Source organism: Fibroporia radiculosa (assembly GCF_000313525.1).
Source record: "Fibroporia radiculosa TFFH 294 genomic supercontigs, scaffold15614, whole genome shotgun sequence".
NCBI classification, from domain to species: Eukaryota; Fungi; Basidiomycota; class Agaricomycetes; order Polyporales; family Fibroporiaceae; genus Fibroporia; species Fibroporia radiculosa.
The window spans coordinates 1,685-19,406 of record NW_012133491.1 but is presented as its reverse complement, the minus strand read 5'-3'; the positions used below and the strand labels follow the sequence as shown (position 1 = coordinate 19,406).

Sequence of the window (17,722 nt, the reverse complement as noted above, 5' to 3'; positions counted from 1 at the left end):
AATTAGAGCAGCTTTAAGCAGGCTTCACAATTATTTCACCATTCGCAAACTCCGCTTCATGCTGAAACACGCAATAAGTACAGTCTGTGGACTCTGTGGGGCCCGATGGCGGGCGCGTATGAGCGCAAAATACGGGCGGCAATCACATTTGAACTGAGACGAATAGGAAGTACGCGCCAGGCTACGTGAAGGGCATATACAGCCCGTTCTGAACAAGTTGTCGGTCGGTCGCGCTGTTTTATATGCCTTTCCGTAAGACATGAATGTTGGCGGGCCCTACAAACCTTCAGCCCGGGGAGCGGATCTCTTCTGAGTTCGAAAGCGGGAGTTTTGACGTCCAAATCTGCACATACAAGAATATCATGCATTCGGATGCCTCGTCTATATCTGGGTCGGCACTCACCACGGTGCCGACAGCTTGTACCAGAGCTACTAGTACACTAATATATGCAGTAAAGAATTGGGGAAGGGCTGCCGTCGACGTGTCACATTGGCATAAGATCCAGCTGACACTAGCGCTCTGAATAGTATATGAATACGGCTGTGTCTGCGCCTAGAATACAACATATATCCACAGGTAATGAAACGCAAGTTGTCCAACATTTGCATGTCGCGTCGGGCTTGAATGCGCTCACCATCAGCCACTTCGATCAGCCGCCAAAGGTCTGGCCCTTTATTGACATTCAACGTATACTATGACATGCCGCCCCTTGTCAATCCACTCTGCCCGGTCAGTGCTTTACTGCTGCATGCTGCAAAGTAAACATGGCGCGTGTTCGACGGTGATCCATCGTAGAACCACGGGGAGTAGTGCTGCCGTCTCACAAATGCGATGCTCATTACCCATTGATTTTGCATGTATCTGTTCGTCGCAACCTGATTCTGATATCGCAACACATCTGCATAAGAGCACTATGCTCATTATTACAAATTTTAGCCAACACTAACACGATCTGGACCCACAGGGCCTATCGACCGTTGCAGGCGGGTCCAGTCCGCGGTGTTGAGTTTGTACTTTCATCTTCCCATTTACAAACGTCCACTATGATACACCTATGTATTCCGTCAGGCTGTGTGGAGGAAGGAGCGTGCTCTGTACGCCCTAATGGGGGCACGGTCTCCTAGTTTTGACGCCTCTCGCGCTCCTCTTGCGCATAGACAAGATCTGGGTCGCGGTTGCGCACTTCGGGGAGAAGCAAGCTGCATACTGTGGTTTCCTTGCGTCAGTCAGAAACTAAAAGGAACGTATACTTGAGCTTACCTGCACCTGCAATGCAGCAGCCAAAGAAGACTGTGATGTGCATCGTCAGCTCTATCGACTGTTGTTTAGAGGGGGTACTTACTCCAGAGGACGGCGGGTGTGCCTATCGACTCGCTGAGCGAGTTGAATGCGAGAGCAGAGATGATCGCCCCCGCTTTGCCGCACGCAGCAGACATTCCGTGTGCCGACGCACGGAAGCGTGTAGGGAACACTTCGGCAGGATAACACTGATAAGTAAATATGCGACGTAAGTATATTGCGTGACGATGGAGGACAGCAGGATGCTCACATATGTTGTTCTATGGTATAATCATGTCAATAGTGAGGAGGGAGCAAACAGCGAGATGTGTACGCACGCGTTGGCACCGAAGTTGAAGAAGAACTAGAAAATCAAGTCGTTCGTCAGCAACAATACGAGCTGCAGTGGATGTCGGCGTACCTGGAGAAGAGCAAAGTTTACTATGAACGCGGCCGTGCTCAGCGTATGGAACATGCCAGCGAGAATGCCCACTGGTTCACGAGCATCGATGTCAGTACCATTTCGCGCTAGAAAAAACACGCAAGAAACACGTACGAAAGAGAGCCGCGAGGAGGAAGCCCTGGATCTGGATCCATTTGCGGCCAAGCTTTTCGATTGTCAATATGGTCACATAGTACCCTGGTGAGCGGCCGTTAGACAATTATTACGACACTGAATGGCGGATGTTGCCCACCAGGTAGAAAACCAAGCCCGGTGATGATGAGATTGCCAATGCCGATCTTGAAAAGACGTGTCCACGGTGAGCCTGAGTTTCCGGCGAAGCCGATTTGCTCTAGGACGACGTTCTGGTTCAGGTTGATGCCGTAGAATCTGGCGCATATAAGAGTATGTCAGCATCCTGTTCGACCCGGCCAAAGGGCAGGGAACGCACGCAATGTCGAGCAGGAACCAGCAGGAGCATGTCCCGAGGAGAATCTTGAAATGTCGCCACTCGGAGAAATACTGCACGTACTCGGCCCAGTATGCGCGTTTAGGCTGTGGGGAATGGGCCTTTTCGTGGACACTAGACTGCGTCTCCGACGCGGTTGTGGACAAGGGTGGGGAGCTATCGACGGGCTGCACACTTTCGGACACTGCGGGATCGGCGTCAGCCTTTTTCTTGAGTTCCTCTATCGAATCTGCTTCGAGATCTGCGCCCTTCTTCGCTGCTTGGTATTTTTGGGACTCTGGCAACGTTAGCCGCTGGTAGAGCGTTCCGAATGCAGGGACGAGCGAGAGTCCGACCAGGATTCTCCACACTATGCCGATACGAATTTAACAGCAAACATATAAGACTTTTAGGGCTGCGCACCTCCATCGACCTTGCTCGTCTCGCCCTCAGTCTCCATGACGTGCTTGTAGCATGCGAGGACAACGATGACCATCAAGCTTCCAATCAGGGAGCCCCAGCCCTGGTTGGCAAAAATGTACGCTAGCAGCGTCCCGCGCCTGCGCAGGTTCGCTCGGTCTGTTGTCACGGATGCGGACATAGGATAATCTCCACCGATTCCTATACCAAGGATGATGCGGAACACTGATAGCCAAATGAGCGAGCCTGAGGGTGAGAGGTCGCCTGCGTGCAGCCACAAGTGAGTACTAAGAATGTAAGATGATAACGGGAGATGGAGCGTACCAGTCGGATCTGATATGCACATAATGGTGGCGAAGATGATGAGCATAAGCTCCTTTCCATCTGTGCGTAGGGATGAGGATGAGCGAATCAGGAATGGTCGTGTGACCGCACGTACATATAGCCTTTCGACCAAAGTAATCTGCGGCATACCCTACGGAAAGAGGATGGATATCAGTAAGGTTGAAACAAATGAGGGCGGACACTCAGGGGAGAAGGTGAACAGATAGGCTTTTAAAAAAGGTAGCACTAGGGGATCGTACAATGGTATATGTGTAGACTATGTCTCGCAAAACAATTCTGCAGTGGTATCCCGCCGTTCCGCCTCCGCTCGCAATGGACTGTCGGCCTTCATGATAGCCTGTCGTGTGACCGAGATCATACAGGGCTACACGGCACAAGATATTGGTCACACGACCACCATGTACATAGTCCACCACGCATACAACCGATGGTACCGGGAAAACACACGAGAAGAAAGGCGTGAGACTGGAAACAGGGACTTACCGAACCCAAACTGGCCCACGACACTCCCAATGTTTGCGCTGGCCTTGAGGAGGCCCTGCAAGCCAGCCGGGAGGGCTGCGCCTCCGTACAGGCGGTACTGGAGCATTGTTGATACGGGCTGATCGACAGGTTTAACGACGATGTAACAAGTGACAGACAACGGTTACATACGTTGATGATGAACAGGTCGTACGCTTTTGGAAAATTGCGGCTGTGAGATGCTCAATTTTGCGGCACACGACCACATAGGACGCACCATCTAGGAAGAATCCGACCTTCGCGATCGTCAAAATCATGTTTCACAGAAGCATAAAACCACAACGCGCACCCCGGTGATACTTAGCAGCTTCATCTCTCGCCTGCTCAGCATGAACGTCGGTCTGCCATCGTCTTCCCTCTCGTATTCCTCAAGGCCAGACCTCACACTGGCAGGCTCGAACTCGGACATGACTGGAGAGAAGTCGTTAATGAGGAAGAGAGAAAAAGGTGGAGAGGACAGAGGAGGGGATGGGCTTTATGGGCGCAGGAGGAAGTGGAGAAGATTCATACGTACCGACGGGGATGGACGCACGTTCGAGGGAGTAGCAGCCACCGGCTGCACCAGCTACTAGATCCGGCAGATTTTCATCTCAATCGGACGAGAGTACCACGTGACTGCGCCGCACATACCCGTCTACGGTCTCGCTAACACTAGCACTGGCCATCTCGAAGGCAGGGTCGGCTCTGCGCAAGACATGCCCTCGCTGTCGCGGTATTCAGCCATGTTGTTCGGCCGAAATTTAGTTGCAGCTGGTCTGTCCGCGACATTTAATGCCAGTGCGCACGCACTGCGGAGGACTCACGTCTGCATGGATGCGAACTCGCCTTTGGATCCTGTGTGGGCAGCGCCTCTCTCTAGAGCGTGGGCTGGTTCGGTGATGCGGGAACTTGGGCTTAACAGACAATTTCTCTCGACTCGGGACTTTAGAAGACCTATGTGACAGGGCCGACTGCCTGCCTCGCTCTTCATGGGCATTCTTACTTCATATCTCCGATCGACGACGGGGGGAAGAATATACAGAGCATAAGAACAAAACTTCGAGGTTCATAACGTTCATGCTTCAAGGTGTGCTAGGACTGCGTAGAGTCAATTTTCCCTGGATCCATGAGTCACCTTCAGGATTTGCCCAGGACTTCCGACAATTGCAACTTGAACGAGAGATGACCCTTACGGGCAAGACAGCGGACACCAGAGGACCTCCATGATATCAGCACCTGCCCCATGTGTTGCGCGTAGTGCGTACGGGTATGATGAGCCGGGCATCATGTTCTCGCCACGGCCCACGGCCGAGCGAGCATCTCCATGTTTCCAGTGGGTATATGCGAGCAAGCGGCGCACTCAGCGAGCCGTCGAACGTGCGTAGGACAAAGAGGCTCATTCGCGGATAGCGTGGAGATAGGCTCGCCTATCGCTCCATGAGCATCAACACACCCGTCCTTCTTTGCTCCGGTCCCACCTGGCTCAGCGCTTCGTTTCCACTGCGCAGGCGCTTACCACTGTATTGCACTCAGCGCAAATACCACTTTTACTGGAACTACGGTTGTCCGCCACACGTTGCGCCCTCTCTTCTCTCGATCTCGCTCGACCATCCGTCACAAATAGCAGGCTGCCACGCAAAGGCGGATGTAGATGATCCCCAAACTACAGAAACCGCGAATCGTTGATCGGTGTGTCCAAGACCTCTATAGTCCAATACTGTGCGCGTGATCTCGCTCCATCGCCGTGAAACACATATCGCGAGCCAAGATCAAGTAATGTAAGTACTTGGTGTATTTCGGGATCAGCAATAATCATAAACTTGCTCAGAATCAGCTGATCACATATCAGGCAGGGATCAAATTCGTCGGCATCTAGAGACGAACTACTATTCCCGCCAGAGGAGGAACGGAAGGTGATGTGAGACAAGACCTGTCGGCCGGAGACACCCTTTCGTTGAGGCAGTCTCTGCGACGCGGGTTCGCGGGGCATGGCACCCTACTGAGCTTGAGCTGGTCAGCTTCAGAGGCGGCATGGCAAGGCACCAAGAAATATAGTCATCCGGGTTGCCCAGTTTTCCCCTCTAAGCTGAGTTGCTCACGACGAAAGCCTCAGCCAACTATCCCTACAAGTGGCGTGCAAAGCGTCAGACCTGAGGCAGAACGCCTACCCACCATATTCTGCGCGTGTCCGCATTCATTGAGATCTTCTGCTAGTCGCCACAGCACAGACCAAGCACCAGTTTGACAAGACAGACATTGAATTCCAAGGTAAGACATGAACAAGGGCATATAGACACATAGGATTAGGCATAAGCATAAGCAGAACTAGGCAGAATCAGCACACGTAGCGATTCGCAACAGAGGAACAAGAAAGTCTCTAACAAAACACCAGCACGAGTCTATTCTCGAGCTGACGGAAGCCCACCGCCTACTTCTTGAAGATGAGCTGCCAGACCTGCCCGGGGCGCGAGCCGTTGAGCCCGTCGGGAATCGGGACCATCGCGATGCCGTCAAAGCGCAGGTGGCCCTGCAGCAGGTCCATCTTGAGAATGCCCTTGGTCATCGCTGAAAGACGCTCGCCCTTGTCCACGATGTAGCCGTAGCGCGCCTCGTACTGCCTCGTGCTCTCTTCCTTCTCGGCGGGCGAGATGAGTGCGGTGTCAGCCGGGGCCAGCGGCGAGACCGCCATCTCGTGGATCGTGTGCAGTACGTCGCCGACGGTCACGTAGGGCGTGCGCCGCGGGACGACGGCGAGCTGCCAGGGGAAGAAGGGGGAAGTGAGGATGATGCTCTGGACTTCGGGGCTTGTCGCCGCCTCGGTAAGTCGCTCCGTGACCGTGTCCGGGTCCGCGGTGTGTGGCCCATGTCGAATGTCCCACGTGTAGCCCGCCTGGGACTGGAGGAGGGCGTGGAGGGTCAATGGCTTGGGGTTGAAAATGTCGTCGATGGCGGGTATGTTGGATGATTGATTCTGCCAGGCATCCCAGTACTGCTGGCCAAGATCGGGCTGCGCTGAGAGAGGATCAAGAGGAGTATAAAACTGTGAATCCTCTGGAGTTGCGACGTAAGAGGACGAGGATGCAGAACTTGAAGAATACCCGGAAGGCGTTCCCGCTGTCGATGGGTTGAAATTGAAGTTGTTGGGGTCCAGTAAGTTAGGATCCAGGGGTGAGTAGAATTGCGGATATTCCGGAGTTGAGGAATGCGAGAATGAGGAGGCTGAGCCCATAGGCTGGGAGGGAACGTCCGTCGGGAAGTTGAAGCTGCTGGGGTTCAGTATGTGCGGATCCTGGGGCGAGTAGAACTGTGGATACTCTGGATTTGAGGAGCCCGAAGGCTGAGACGAAGTTTCTGTCGGGAAGTTGAACTCCATGACGGTCTTGCGGCGGGTGGACGGAGTGTTGATGCTGAATTTGATGATGAGGCGAAGACCGTATCGTCCCTTTTATCTTCTTTTCTCGTCTCTGTTGGCCAAGGCACGGCGAGGGACCCACAAAGCGCCAGCGCCACGAGAGCAAGGATACATCGCCACGGAGGTCGCAGCAAACCTGCGGGTTTTGCGCATCAAAGACCCAAGTTGTCCCATAGCCACAAGCGAAGAGATGGAAAAGGCAGCTGGTGTCCACTAGTGCTCGTCTGCCGCCACAACGCCAGCGCAAAGCGGCCAAAGCTCGGCCAAAGCAAACGCGCCTGTGTCGGCAGTGCCCAGATTCGTCCGTTGCCGTGTCCCGGCAATCACAATCTGAGATTTGATTTCACGCTCGTCCATCCTTGCGCAGGCCGTCCGCTTTGAATGAGATCTCTCAGCGTTGCCCACCGTCCGCGCACACCGCGTTGGCCGCCGTAAGGCAGTGTGCGCACTCTGCGCTTCGACATGCCAAAGCGTAACCCTGCGGAGCGGGATAAGAAGGCGCAGCCATGCCCTCACTCCTCATCCAAACATCCAGCTCACCTTCGACTTATCCATCGACACCATGGGACCCAGAGCAAGACGCGTCAGTTTCGTCACTCCCGCCCCCATCCATGTCCCGCCAGCCATAACCAGCCAAGTCCCGCCTCCGTGGCAAAATTCCCGCTCGCCACAGTACGCCCAGTCATTCGCGCAACCGCAACTCTCACCTCTCCCCTCCCCGGTCTACTGGCAGCCCTACATCCTCGTCCCCTCGCCTGCGTCTATGCACATGTCCGCGCCATCTGCACCACCCACTCATCCCGCCCGGCCCGCGCCCGCGCATGTCCACCCCGCTCTCCGCGCGCCCCTCCCACATGTTCCAGTTTGGGACATGCGCCTTGCGCCACCGCCGACCGCTCCCGCAATGCGCGGCGAGCACGCGACGAATCCCGCGCGCGCACAGCTCCTCGTGACGTGCACGCTGCTCCCCTGGGCGCTCTCCCTCTCTCCCAGCACGCACCTCTTCGTGTCCGCGCAGGACGTCTTCGACGCGCTGTACACCGCGCTGCGCACGCCCGTGCGCCAGGAAGAGGTTGATGCGGTCCCGCACAGCCAATATTCGCGAGTGAACGCCGCGGGCGAGGCGTACAAGGTGCGCTACCGCGCGTGCGTGGACCCGGCGCGCCGTGCGCGCGAGAAGGCCGCGGGCATGCGGCGCGTCGACTTTCTCGGTCAGACCTATCGCTTCGGGGGACTCGTGTTGGTGGAGGATGTGAGTGCGTACCGTGGGCGGAGTGTGGGTGAGGTGTGGGCACTGAAAGTAATGTGAATGGAATGTACGCGTCCCGAGGCAGTAGAGTCTTTACAATTCATAGACGGGAGTGATGGGAGTGCTTCTATGTAAATCCATGTGTTCGCAGTGATTACATATGTCTTTTCTATGGTCCTCACGTCTTGCGGTAGCAGAAAATCCTCGTCGAAGATAGGAGGGGATGTTTAGCATCAGGCACGCTGAGAGATGCATCCAAATCCTGCAGTTCAGGATGATATACACAATCGAACGAATGGAGACATACGTTGAGCTGACACATCAGCCCGCAGAGCCTCGCTCCGAATCGAGGTTGTGGCGCCGCCGCGCGTAAACACGATGGCTGTATGCGGGGAGATTGGGAGTCAGAAAGCTCAAAGCGGAAAGCTTTGAATAACATGAGAAAGGTGCGACACGACTTTGGCAGGGCGGATTTCGGAACGGGCTGGCTGCCGCATAGTGTTATTAAGACGTTCATTTGGTAGATCGACCGGCGCATCGGCGAGGGACGGGTGCGAGTGCCTGAACATTGCGCTGAGCGGACGGTGTGAATATGAATTTATGTAAGCACGGACACAAACCTAACTCTACGCGCAGACTGGGGCAATAATCAGGAAGGAGAGCTTGTGAGAGTTTAGCAGGGGCCAATTAACTTCCTGTAGTCTGTTCAAGTTTGACGCCTTTGGCAAATGATGTAGATGCATGATGCATGAATCTTTGCGCGCGTTTGGAAGTATTTCGACAAACGTACAGACAGATGCACGGAATCATCATGCATCAGGAGCCACCGTTCAAGAGACGTGTCGACAATCAAGCGCACCGTGTATGCGACGGTATATACCAGTAGACGGTATTAAAAACCTAGCCTCCTATCGCCAGTGGGTCAGGTCGTATAACGTGGACATGAATTCAAATTATAGCGACGTACGAGAGCGATGTTGATACGCTGGCTGCACATTGTGATTGGACGATGCAACACTGGGTAGACACGCTTGTATAGAGGTCCTTCTGTGCTAGCGCATGTACTTCCCATGCAAACCACCCCGTCCCGAGGGAATAGAGTATCGCAGGTGGTAGGATGTGATAGGGTGAAGCTAGATGTTCGCGGCAGGTGTATATTCATATTTTCTGTGACCAGCACTGTCCGAATGTTTGCGAAATCCAGTGCTGAAATATACCCGTAGGTTCGACCGACAAGTTGCCAGATAGTAACGGGGGAGTTATATGAGAGGCTTGGATAGGACCTAGGCTTGAAATGTGCGCCGATCCAGGTTAGCCGACTGCAATTGATAGACTGCGACTTGAGCTTGAAGCTTGAAATCAAAGTTGAAGTTCGGATTCTTCCAAGAGTCGGATCCTTCTGAACTTGGAAGGTCACGACAATTTGCACGTGACTCAGAGGAAATCTAACTGTATAATTTTACATACTTAAAAACGTTAGATTAAGGCTTCGAGTCGAATATCGATGATTCAATTGCAAGCGTTGCGCATACATACGACGTACGTACAGGTGTCGGGGCATAGTTCCTTCTCTCTTCCCACTTGTGCATATAAGAGCATTCCCTTTCCTTGGTCATTTTGTTCCATAACTCGAGGTGCTCATTTAGGCAATGGAGTCCACTTCTGGGCTGTGCTATTCTTCTCCCGGAGCTCTCGGAGTTTTGGTTTTTTAATTGGCCGTTTTGCTCTTGACAATATGCAGATCCAATACTCGAACTCAGCCGAAGTTGATTCCGGTGCGAGTCGTGGTATGTGTATGCTTGTCGTAAACGGCCTTCTCTTTCGTGCCGGTGGATTTATAGCTGAAAGGAGTTCTTACATTTCGTCAAGCTTGCCGTGCCCAAGGATGGTCTGCTCCGCCTACACAACTCGCCGGCGACGCGTCCTTGCGACGATCCAACGGCAGAGCACCTAAGTCCTGGAGTACCATGACGGACTTTTGATGTCTGTATTGAAGGAAAACTTGAAGTCTTCATCCACGAGTGTCATGATAGTGGTCTGTATATTAATAACATGGGCGGGGCAAGTTTCTCGCTGCAATTGACTACAAAAGGCGGGTGGGTTCTTGCGATCAAGATTTGTATAGTGAGCTCTCAAACATTTCCTTATTATTGGACACCTTTTATGACTCACGTCGCAGAATTAGGGATTCGTGTTTCTGTTGACACTGGCGGCGTCGGAGAATTTGACTTTGAGCCGAATAGAGTTTCAATAGGATCGAACTGTCTTGCCATGCAGCACAAGTTGTGATCTTCCGCGCACGCAGCCCGTCTGCTCCTGGCGGCATGTGATGCTGCACGTTGTTGCTCGATATTGTGAATGCCTTTTTTTGTGATTATGTGGATGTTATCTTGCATGCCTGCTAATCCCCTCGACAGAAATCGAAATTGAATCTTCTTGTACGAGGTTGGGCAGCGTGGACGCGAATGGCAAAGCACGCAAAGGGAAGCAAGACAGTCTATCACAGATACACGAGGCAGAGCGCGAATGTCTCCGACGTGAGATGGTATGTTTTAGTATGTACTGGTACATCTGCGGCGCACGTGTCGTTCCCCAGTGTTTCCTTAAGCTTGCATATTTCTGAAGGGGGTCACGTCGCGCTTGCCGGGGCACCAAGACCCTAAGAGTCCATCATGGGCTCCATACCTGGTGATCTCCAAGTTCCGAGTTCTCCCATGCCTCGATGGCTTTACGTTGTCGTGACTGAACTATATAATCCCCACTCCCCAGATCGTATCCTATCTCCCAGCCGGGGGCCCATCCTCATCAGTGCCATATTCCTGAGCGTATTTAACCTTAAAACTCGGATATAATGCCCTTGTTCAAGCGCGTTTGCTCTTCGTTACAATGTGTATCTATCTCACTCCATTCCGACAGCTCTATACGGCGCTCGAAAGTTGATGGTCCAACAGATCCGACCAAGAATGCCCCGCCCATCTCGTCATACAATCCTCCTAGCCTCTCTCCCATCTCCCTTATTCCTCCATGGTAATTCCTCCGGTTTCCGTGCGCGTATCAGCTGATGGACCTCCTCTTACAGCCCCTCTGCTCCTGCGGATTTGCAAGACGCACAAGTATTGAAGTGAGACAGAACATTGTGCGTACTTGTGCTCCACTTGGCTTATCGCGCGCCTGCAGTACCATCGACGATCTGGCACGAGGCATCGTCCAGACCACCCACGCAAAGACGGAGCTGACGCTGCTGGTCGTGGGTGAGCCCCCTCTGCGCTTCCCTCGCCATAATTGATCAGTGGTCCCTCCCCTCCGGCTTGAAGGTGACACCGGGACGGGAAAAACAGCTTTTCTATCGCTCATCGCGAATGTGCTCAAGGGAAAGACCCCCAGCGAGTACACCAAGCTCCACGAGCTGGCGCACGAAGTGAGCGGCTCTAGAAGGCACGGCAAGACCGATGCTTTTGTGCCATACGAGTTCGTCAGCACTAATGGCGTTACCATGCGCATACTGGATACCCCGGGGATCGCGGACACCCGGAGCGTCACGCGAGCGATTCACGACCATGTGGACACCGTGGATGCAGTCCTCGTCCTCGCGAATGGGACCGTCCCGCGCCTTGGCGTCGCCACGGACCACGCTCTGTCCGCTCTCTCGGCGCTGCCCGCCGCGCCCACGCAGAAGGTCGGATTTCTGTTCACGAACGTGTCCAGTCCGCTCTGTTGGAGCTTCGATGAGGAGTCCCTCCCCGATGTTCTTGGCGCGAGTCCATTGTTCCGCCTTAACAACCCTGTTGCAATGCGCGCCAAGTACCTGCGCGAGAAGAAGAGGATCGAGGCGGAGGGGGCGCCCAGCAGCGCGCAGAACGCGCTGCTCAGTACGCTGAGAGCGGCAGTCGAGGACGCACACCGGAGCGCGCTCGGCGAGCTCGTGAAGGTCCTCGACTGGGTGGACTCGCTCGCGCCCCCGCCCGCGCGGGACGATGCGTCGCTCTTTGCGGCCGCGCAGGAGATCGACAAGACGCTCTCTGACGTCCTTGCGGCCATCGGACAGATGGTGGCCAAGAAGGCGGCGCTGACGAAGATCAAGAAGGAGACGCACGGCACCACATTGGTGGGGTCTCCCTTTGTCCTTGGCTTCTAGCTGATTGACCTTATTCCTAGACGACGGAGCTGTACAGGCAGTACCAAAGTACGATTACGCAAAAGGTATATAGGCAGGTTGGTACGCCGTACCACAACACATTGTGCACCACCCCAGAGTGTTATCACAACTGCCACGAGCGCTGCGGCCTTCCGTTCTCATTGGAAGCCGAGGGCATCCGCGAATGCTCCGCGTTCTCGTGTGGCCAAGTCAGTAACTGCGTAGTATGAAAACACCCGTACACGCAGCATCAGCACTTCAACGTAAAGTGGGAACTCACAGAAGACAAGCATGTTGTTGTTGGTCACGCACTGGACGGGCACGGTACCGGGACGGAGAGGAATAAGCAGGAGATGGGAAAGGCACGGCTAGAGAAGACCATCGCGAACCTCGATACGGCACTGGCGGACGCCGCGGTGCAGGTCGGGCAGCAAGTAGGGGAGTACGCCAAACTCCCGCTTTCTGTGGGCTTCGCCGGTCACCTCAGGAAGTCGGTGGCGCTGCTCAGGCTGAATGTAGAGACCATGCGTGGCAACGGCACCGACGCCAGTATCATCGCGTCGGTCGAGAAGGCACTGAAGCGTATGGAAGAGAAGTTCGTTCTAGTTGAGGCCGGGAAGGGGCGGAGAGGCGCGAAGGCGGTGGAGCAAGAGGAAGCTCCCCGTCAGTTGATAATCCTGGAGGTGGGTGCTCTCTCCCACGGATACAGTGTTGAAATGACGGCAAACTGATGCTGTTCACTGACAGTCCCTCGCCCCGCCGCCGATATGGTACTTTTATTCCCAGTCGATGTGATGGGTGGGGGTGAGCAGCATTGTATTGTCGGTAAACTTGTATAGAGTCATCAACAAAGTGCGAGAATGAACATGTACCCAAAAAGGTATCTTATAAAGCAAGTAGTTGTCAGTCGCCACCAGCGCAGATAATCGTTCTCGCATTTTGGCGACGGTGCCATACGCCCGCGACCCGACCGTACGATTGTCACGCGCAACGCTGTGTATGTGTTCAAGTATTCCCTCGCACTGGAGGATTTGGCTGACGATCTGAGCCATGCACGTTGGTACGGGTACTTTGGGTTGTCGCGGGGTGCGGCTGACTGTGATTGACTACTTCTCTCGGGCATAAGGAGGGGAAAGACTGCATGCACTGTGTGTGTGCCAGGGGCGGGAGGAGCAGACTGAGTGCGGAGGATGTGCGGCGACTCACGGGATTGAACGAGTCCGAGATGGCGATCGCCCGATCCCCGGCGAGCGGGGGCTGTCTCCACTGCGTCCGCGTCCTCGCCCCCCATCTTGGCAGTGCGATTTCCGGTTGCAGCATGTCTCTAGCCTAATTTTCTTGCTGTCAAGAGGCTTGTATATAAGGCGGGTGAGCGTGCTCGACGACCTCTGCACCCTTCTCTTTCGCCCCCCATGCGACTCCCTGTCTGATCCCCCTATCCTCCAAGTACGAATCTGCTGTGGCATAAAGTGCGTTGATGTTTTGCCACGGCTCGTGGATGGTAACCCGGGCAGACACGCCTTGTCGGTCATAGGAGCGCGCATCGCCTCCTTACGCGTTGAACTCAGTCCTCAGTCAAAACTCCAACATGCCGAGCGGAATGCGCTGGACCGCCCCACTCGGCGCCAGCGCGGGACGAGCCATACAGGCTAGATCCGCCCATATTGCATCGCTGATGAGGGTGTGGATGAGACGGAGTAGCTGCACCTCTTGCCCGGGCCGCGGATCTAAACGTGCGTCGAAGACTAGGTGGTGCGCGATCAACGCCATTTGCGCCGAAAGGTTCGAATTCGTTATCAACGAGTTAATTACTCACCGTACGCGACCCCAGACGCCCTGCATCCTCGTTTATGCAACCTAACGGCATCCCCAGCCGCTTCGCGGGTACGGCGATCGTGCAGATTGGGCCCGGAGCTTGCAGGGCGATGGACAGAGTGTTTGACGGGGGCAGGCCCAGACGCAATGGATCAATTGCGGAGACAGCTGGGCGGAGCAAGTTGATTGAATGAGGCTGGAGTGGAAATAAACTGGGCGTGGGCGGATGCCGACTGGCGCGAGAGCAGCCGCCGTCCACTGGGTCTGGGTGGTTCTGCGGTCGTCGCAGCCGGTGGAGGGCGAAGACTGGGAGACGCGAGAATGTCGGTCGCCCGCATCGCGCAGACGATGGACGAAGATAAGTAAAGTTAAACATATGAACTGAACTGAACGGCAGACTCGATCAGGCAACGCACAGACGCCCGAGATGGGCGAGGCTGTTTCCCGATCCGGCAGCCCTGACGCGTGGCACGGGGCGCATCCACCGCGCGTCCATCCGCTCCGACAGCCACTTGTCTCTCCCGAGTCCAGGCTCCCCTCCTTATAAATGCCCCCGTTCCAGCCCTCCCTCTCTACGCACCCTCCCCCGCCCAGCCGTGTACACTATGATCCGCTTCGACAACATCACCCCCGAGGTCATGCAGGCTATGTGCACCCCCATGCACTGCATCGTCCCCGCATCGGCCGCCGCACGCACAGGTGCACTCTACCTCGGCTCGTTCGCTGCCATCCTCGACCAGCAGCTCCTCGACGCCAACCACATCACCGCGCTCGTCCACGTCCTTGATGCCCCCTGGGTCCCCGAGGCCGCCCCCGGGTCGCAGATCGAGTCGTACCGGCTCGACATCCTCGACAGCACGACCGCCGACATCCGGCCGCATCTCGAGGCCACTGTGCGCTGGATCGACGACCGCCTTCGCAAGGGCACCAATGTGCTCGTTCACTGCCAGCAGGTGGGTCTCGGTCGCTCCTCGCCATGTGTATACTCACGCGGCGCGCAGGGCATGTCCAGATCAGCAGCGATCGTGATTGCGTACCTCATCTACACCCAAAATATGACCTACGACGCCGCATTCGACTTTGTCCGTCGCAAGCGTGCGTGCATCAAGCCTAACGCCGGCTTTGTCAAGTGCGTCTTCTCTGTCCTGTGCGACCGTCATGATGTGTCTGACGTTCCGCAGAGCACTTCAGGAGTGGGAGAAGAAGTGGCGCAGCACCCAGCCTCGCCCAACCGTGCGCCGAGCCGCCACCACTCCGCGATGATAGAGTTTTTGCGTCTGTTAGACGAAGTTGGGGAGCGAACGTGTCGCTCGTTCCCCTGCCTTCACATACCGGTCGCCCAGTTATCTTGTCACTCCCCGGATCGCTGCCCTTCTCCACTATCCGCTGTGGCGCACCATCATACCCCGCTGACAGCCTTCTCTGGCACGCTTTTTTCGCCTGCGCCTTGCGCGGTCTCGGATATCTGCATACACTACCACCACTACATTCATGGGTATTTGTCGTCCCTTATCACGTCGTTGTGTTTCTCTCCGGGCTGTTGTATCTATACGGCGGATCTACCACCGATCGAGATTGGCATCTCGGTCTCGGTCCTCGGTCTCAGTCAATCGCGCATCTGCATTGTCACTGCAGGGCTACGTTATATATCATCAGATGCAAGTGGAGGCTCCGGGTCTATACGCTCTGCGAGCGTATCGGGGCTTTGCGAGGATCAGACATATTGCATTCGACGCAGATGGTGCTGTATTATCTATTGGTCGGGTGTACGCATAGGCATGAATGCAGCGTCTGGATTTCGGTCTAGCAGTTTTAAAATGGCTGGATGGTGATCGGAGGGCGGGCTTCGCGCGACGGCCTCCTCGGTGTCGTGCCCTGGGAGTACAAACAGAATACAAGCAACACATCACGGGGATGCGCCAGTGACAGCACGGTCCTTGTGGTCTTTTCGAACAACAAGGGGATTTCACCATATTAGAGAAGGTCAGGGCCGATAGCCTCATCGCCGTGTTTCCGTAGCTGACGCCCATCGTGCGAGTTGGAACGATTGCGTTATTGAAATTGGAAGCAGGTCCCTTGTGTGAGGAACGCCGCATGCAAGTGTGGCTGGCCCAGAACTCGCCGCACGCCGTGGAGGCGAGACGTGCGAAGCTGATCGATCACGCCGGGGCGTTGTATTTGGCGAAAGCCTGGAAAGACATGGTGTAGGTCGACTGCATTGGCTCGAGATGAGGGCGTGTCCGGATCTCCACAGCGCGTTTGTCTCGCGGGGCGTCGCTTCCGCTTCCTCCACATGCACTTCGCGGGCTGGAGATAGCGCACTGAACACCACTCCAGGCGAAGCGTGCGTGCGCAGAGTCTATCTGCATCTCGAGCCGTCGGGGAGAATCCCGGGGCGATGTGCGCCCAGACCGATGCGGCGCAATGTGAATACAGCAGACAAGAAGACACTCCGCACGGTGCCGTACGCGTGAACTTCGCTCGCCAGCGTGTCTGCGCTGCCGCCTCGCCGGCCTCCCAGGGCCTGTCTCCACCGCGTCTTCCACGAGCCCCGCGCTTCTCCCAGCACACCCGGCGAGCCGGCGCAACTTTAACCTACCCATCTATCAGGTAGGATTCCACGCACCCTTCTCTCGCCTACCCCTGGCCTTCCTGCATGCCGCTGATCTGGGGCGATCGCGTCTGGGCGGGAGCCCACATGTCTGCGCTAGCGGCGGCAAGCGCCATCGGCCACACCGCGCGACGACACCCCATTTCCTTCTTACTGGCACTGAGCCCCCAGCGCTGGCTGGCTGACGTCCCAGGCGGCGTAATATCGTGCACGAGACGAGATGCGACTGACCAGGTGGCGCATCGATGTGCATTGTGTCTCGTCTGCCTTCGAATGGGACGAGCCGGAACTGTCAGCGTGCCCAGGACTAGAACGCCCGCGAGACTCGCTCCCGTCGCCTGGCAAGTCACGCTGGGCAAACAGGCCTCGGGAGGCGCCAGATGTGCCAGCATGTGTCGAAAAGGCCTTGATCCGGTCAAAGGAGGCCCCGGTGGCAAGATCGAGTGGGCGGGGGCGCTGGACGGCGCGATGGAGGCTCGGCGCGCGCGCAACGTTCCGATTCGCGACGTTCAGCTCGAGAGCGTGCGGTCCATCGATCGGATCAGACCAGGGCGACGGCGTGGATTCTCAGTTTGGCGCAGGCTCGCAGCTGCCAGAGAGCCACTATGCTGACTTGGGGCGCAGAAGCTGTTCATTTCCGGTGCAGCATCTCTGCTCTGACGACGATCTTCCCGCGCATCCGCCCCAGAGGGCTCGCCCGTCCTACCGCACGGCCATCGACCCCCTACCCTCGACCATCGAGCTGCATTCGCGTCTGCGCCCTGCCAGCGCACGAGGAGTGGATCCTGCCCAATCCCCGCTCGGAATAAGCTACGAATGCGGCCACGTGCCGCGCGCGTGCCCCTTGTGTCCGGACTGGCGGCGGTACTGTTTTCACACCACCTCGGGGAGGCGGATAGTGTCCTATACCGGTGAAGCTTCAACAAGTCCTCGTTTGCTCTCATTCCAGTCCCCGGGATACAACACATATTGTTTCGGGTATTCCACCAGAGTGTTGCCAGTCCCACAAGCCTCATTTCCGACACGGCTCGATTGGATGAGGCACCCCCCGTGGCGCTGTTTGCC

General features: G+C 55.9%; 4 protein-coding genes across 4 annotated transcripts; 2 read left to right on the top strand and 2 right to left on the bottom strand.

Moving 5' to 3' along the window:
• Nucleotides 1-1,121: 1,121 nt before the first annotated feature.
• On the bottom strand, nucleotides 1,122-3,865 carry FIBRA_07731 (uncharacterized protein; the record flags this gene model as incomplete). The annotated part of the gene is made up of 16 exons (XM_012329401.1): nucleotides 1,122-1,207; nucleotides 1,262-1,291; nucleotides 1,344-1,488; nucleotides 1,551-1,560; nucleotides 1,618-1,643; nucleotides 1,701-1,771; nucleotides 1,836-1,919; nucleotides 1,975-2,111; nucleotides 2,173-2,539; nucleotides 2,593-2,853; nucleotides 2,914-2,973; nucleotides 3,029-3,064; nucleotides 3,418-3,535; nucleotides 3,589-3,611; nucleotides 3,674-3,692; nucleotides 3,746-3,865. 16 exons carry the CDS (start codon nucleotides 3,863-3,865, stop codon nucleotides 1,122-1,124), a joined length of 1,593 nt encoding a protein of 530 aa, XP_012184791.1.
• A 1,998-nt stretch (nucleotides 3,866-5,863) lies between these two features.
• Nucleotides 5,864-6,808, bottom strand: FIBRA_07730 (uncharacterized protein; the record flags this gene model as incomplete). Its single annotated transcript, XM_012329400.1, has 1 exon — nucleotides 5,864-6,808. The coding sequence occupies one exon, from the start codon at nucleotides 6,806-6,808 to the stop codon at nucleotides 5,864-5,866; it is 945 nt and encodes a 314-aa protein (XP_012184790.1).
• Nucleotides 6,809-7,409: 601 nt separating this feature from the next.
• FIBRA_07729 (uncharacterized protein) lies at nucleotides 7,410-13,026 on the top strand (the record flags this gene model as incomplete). The annotated part of the gene is made up of 8 exons (XM_012329399.1): nucleotides 7,410-8,103; nucleotides 11,048-11,123; nucleotides 11,176-11,217; nucleotides 11,274-11,347; nucleotides 11,411-12,201; nucleotides 12,252-12,440; nucleotides 12,501-12,914; nucleotides 12,979-13,026. The coding sequence occupies 8 exons, from the start codon at nucleotides 7,410-7,412 to the stop codon at nucleotides 13,024-13,026; spliced, it is 2,328 nt and encodes a 775-aa protein (XP_012184789.1).
• Nucleotides 13,027-14,651: 1,625 nt separating this feature from the next.
• Nucleotides 14,652-15,309, top strand: FIBRA_07728 (uncharacterized protein; the record flags this gene model as incomplete). Its single annotated transcript, XM_012329398.1, has 3 exons — nucleotides 14,652-14,999; nucleotides 15,048-15,175; nucleotides 15,228-15,309. 3 exons carry the CDS (start codon nucleotides 14,652-14,654, stop codon nucleotides 15,307-15,309), a joined length of 558 nt encoding a protein of 185 aa, XP_012184788.1.
• Between the last annotated feature and the right edge of the window lie 2,413 nt (nucleotides 15,310-17,722).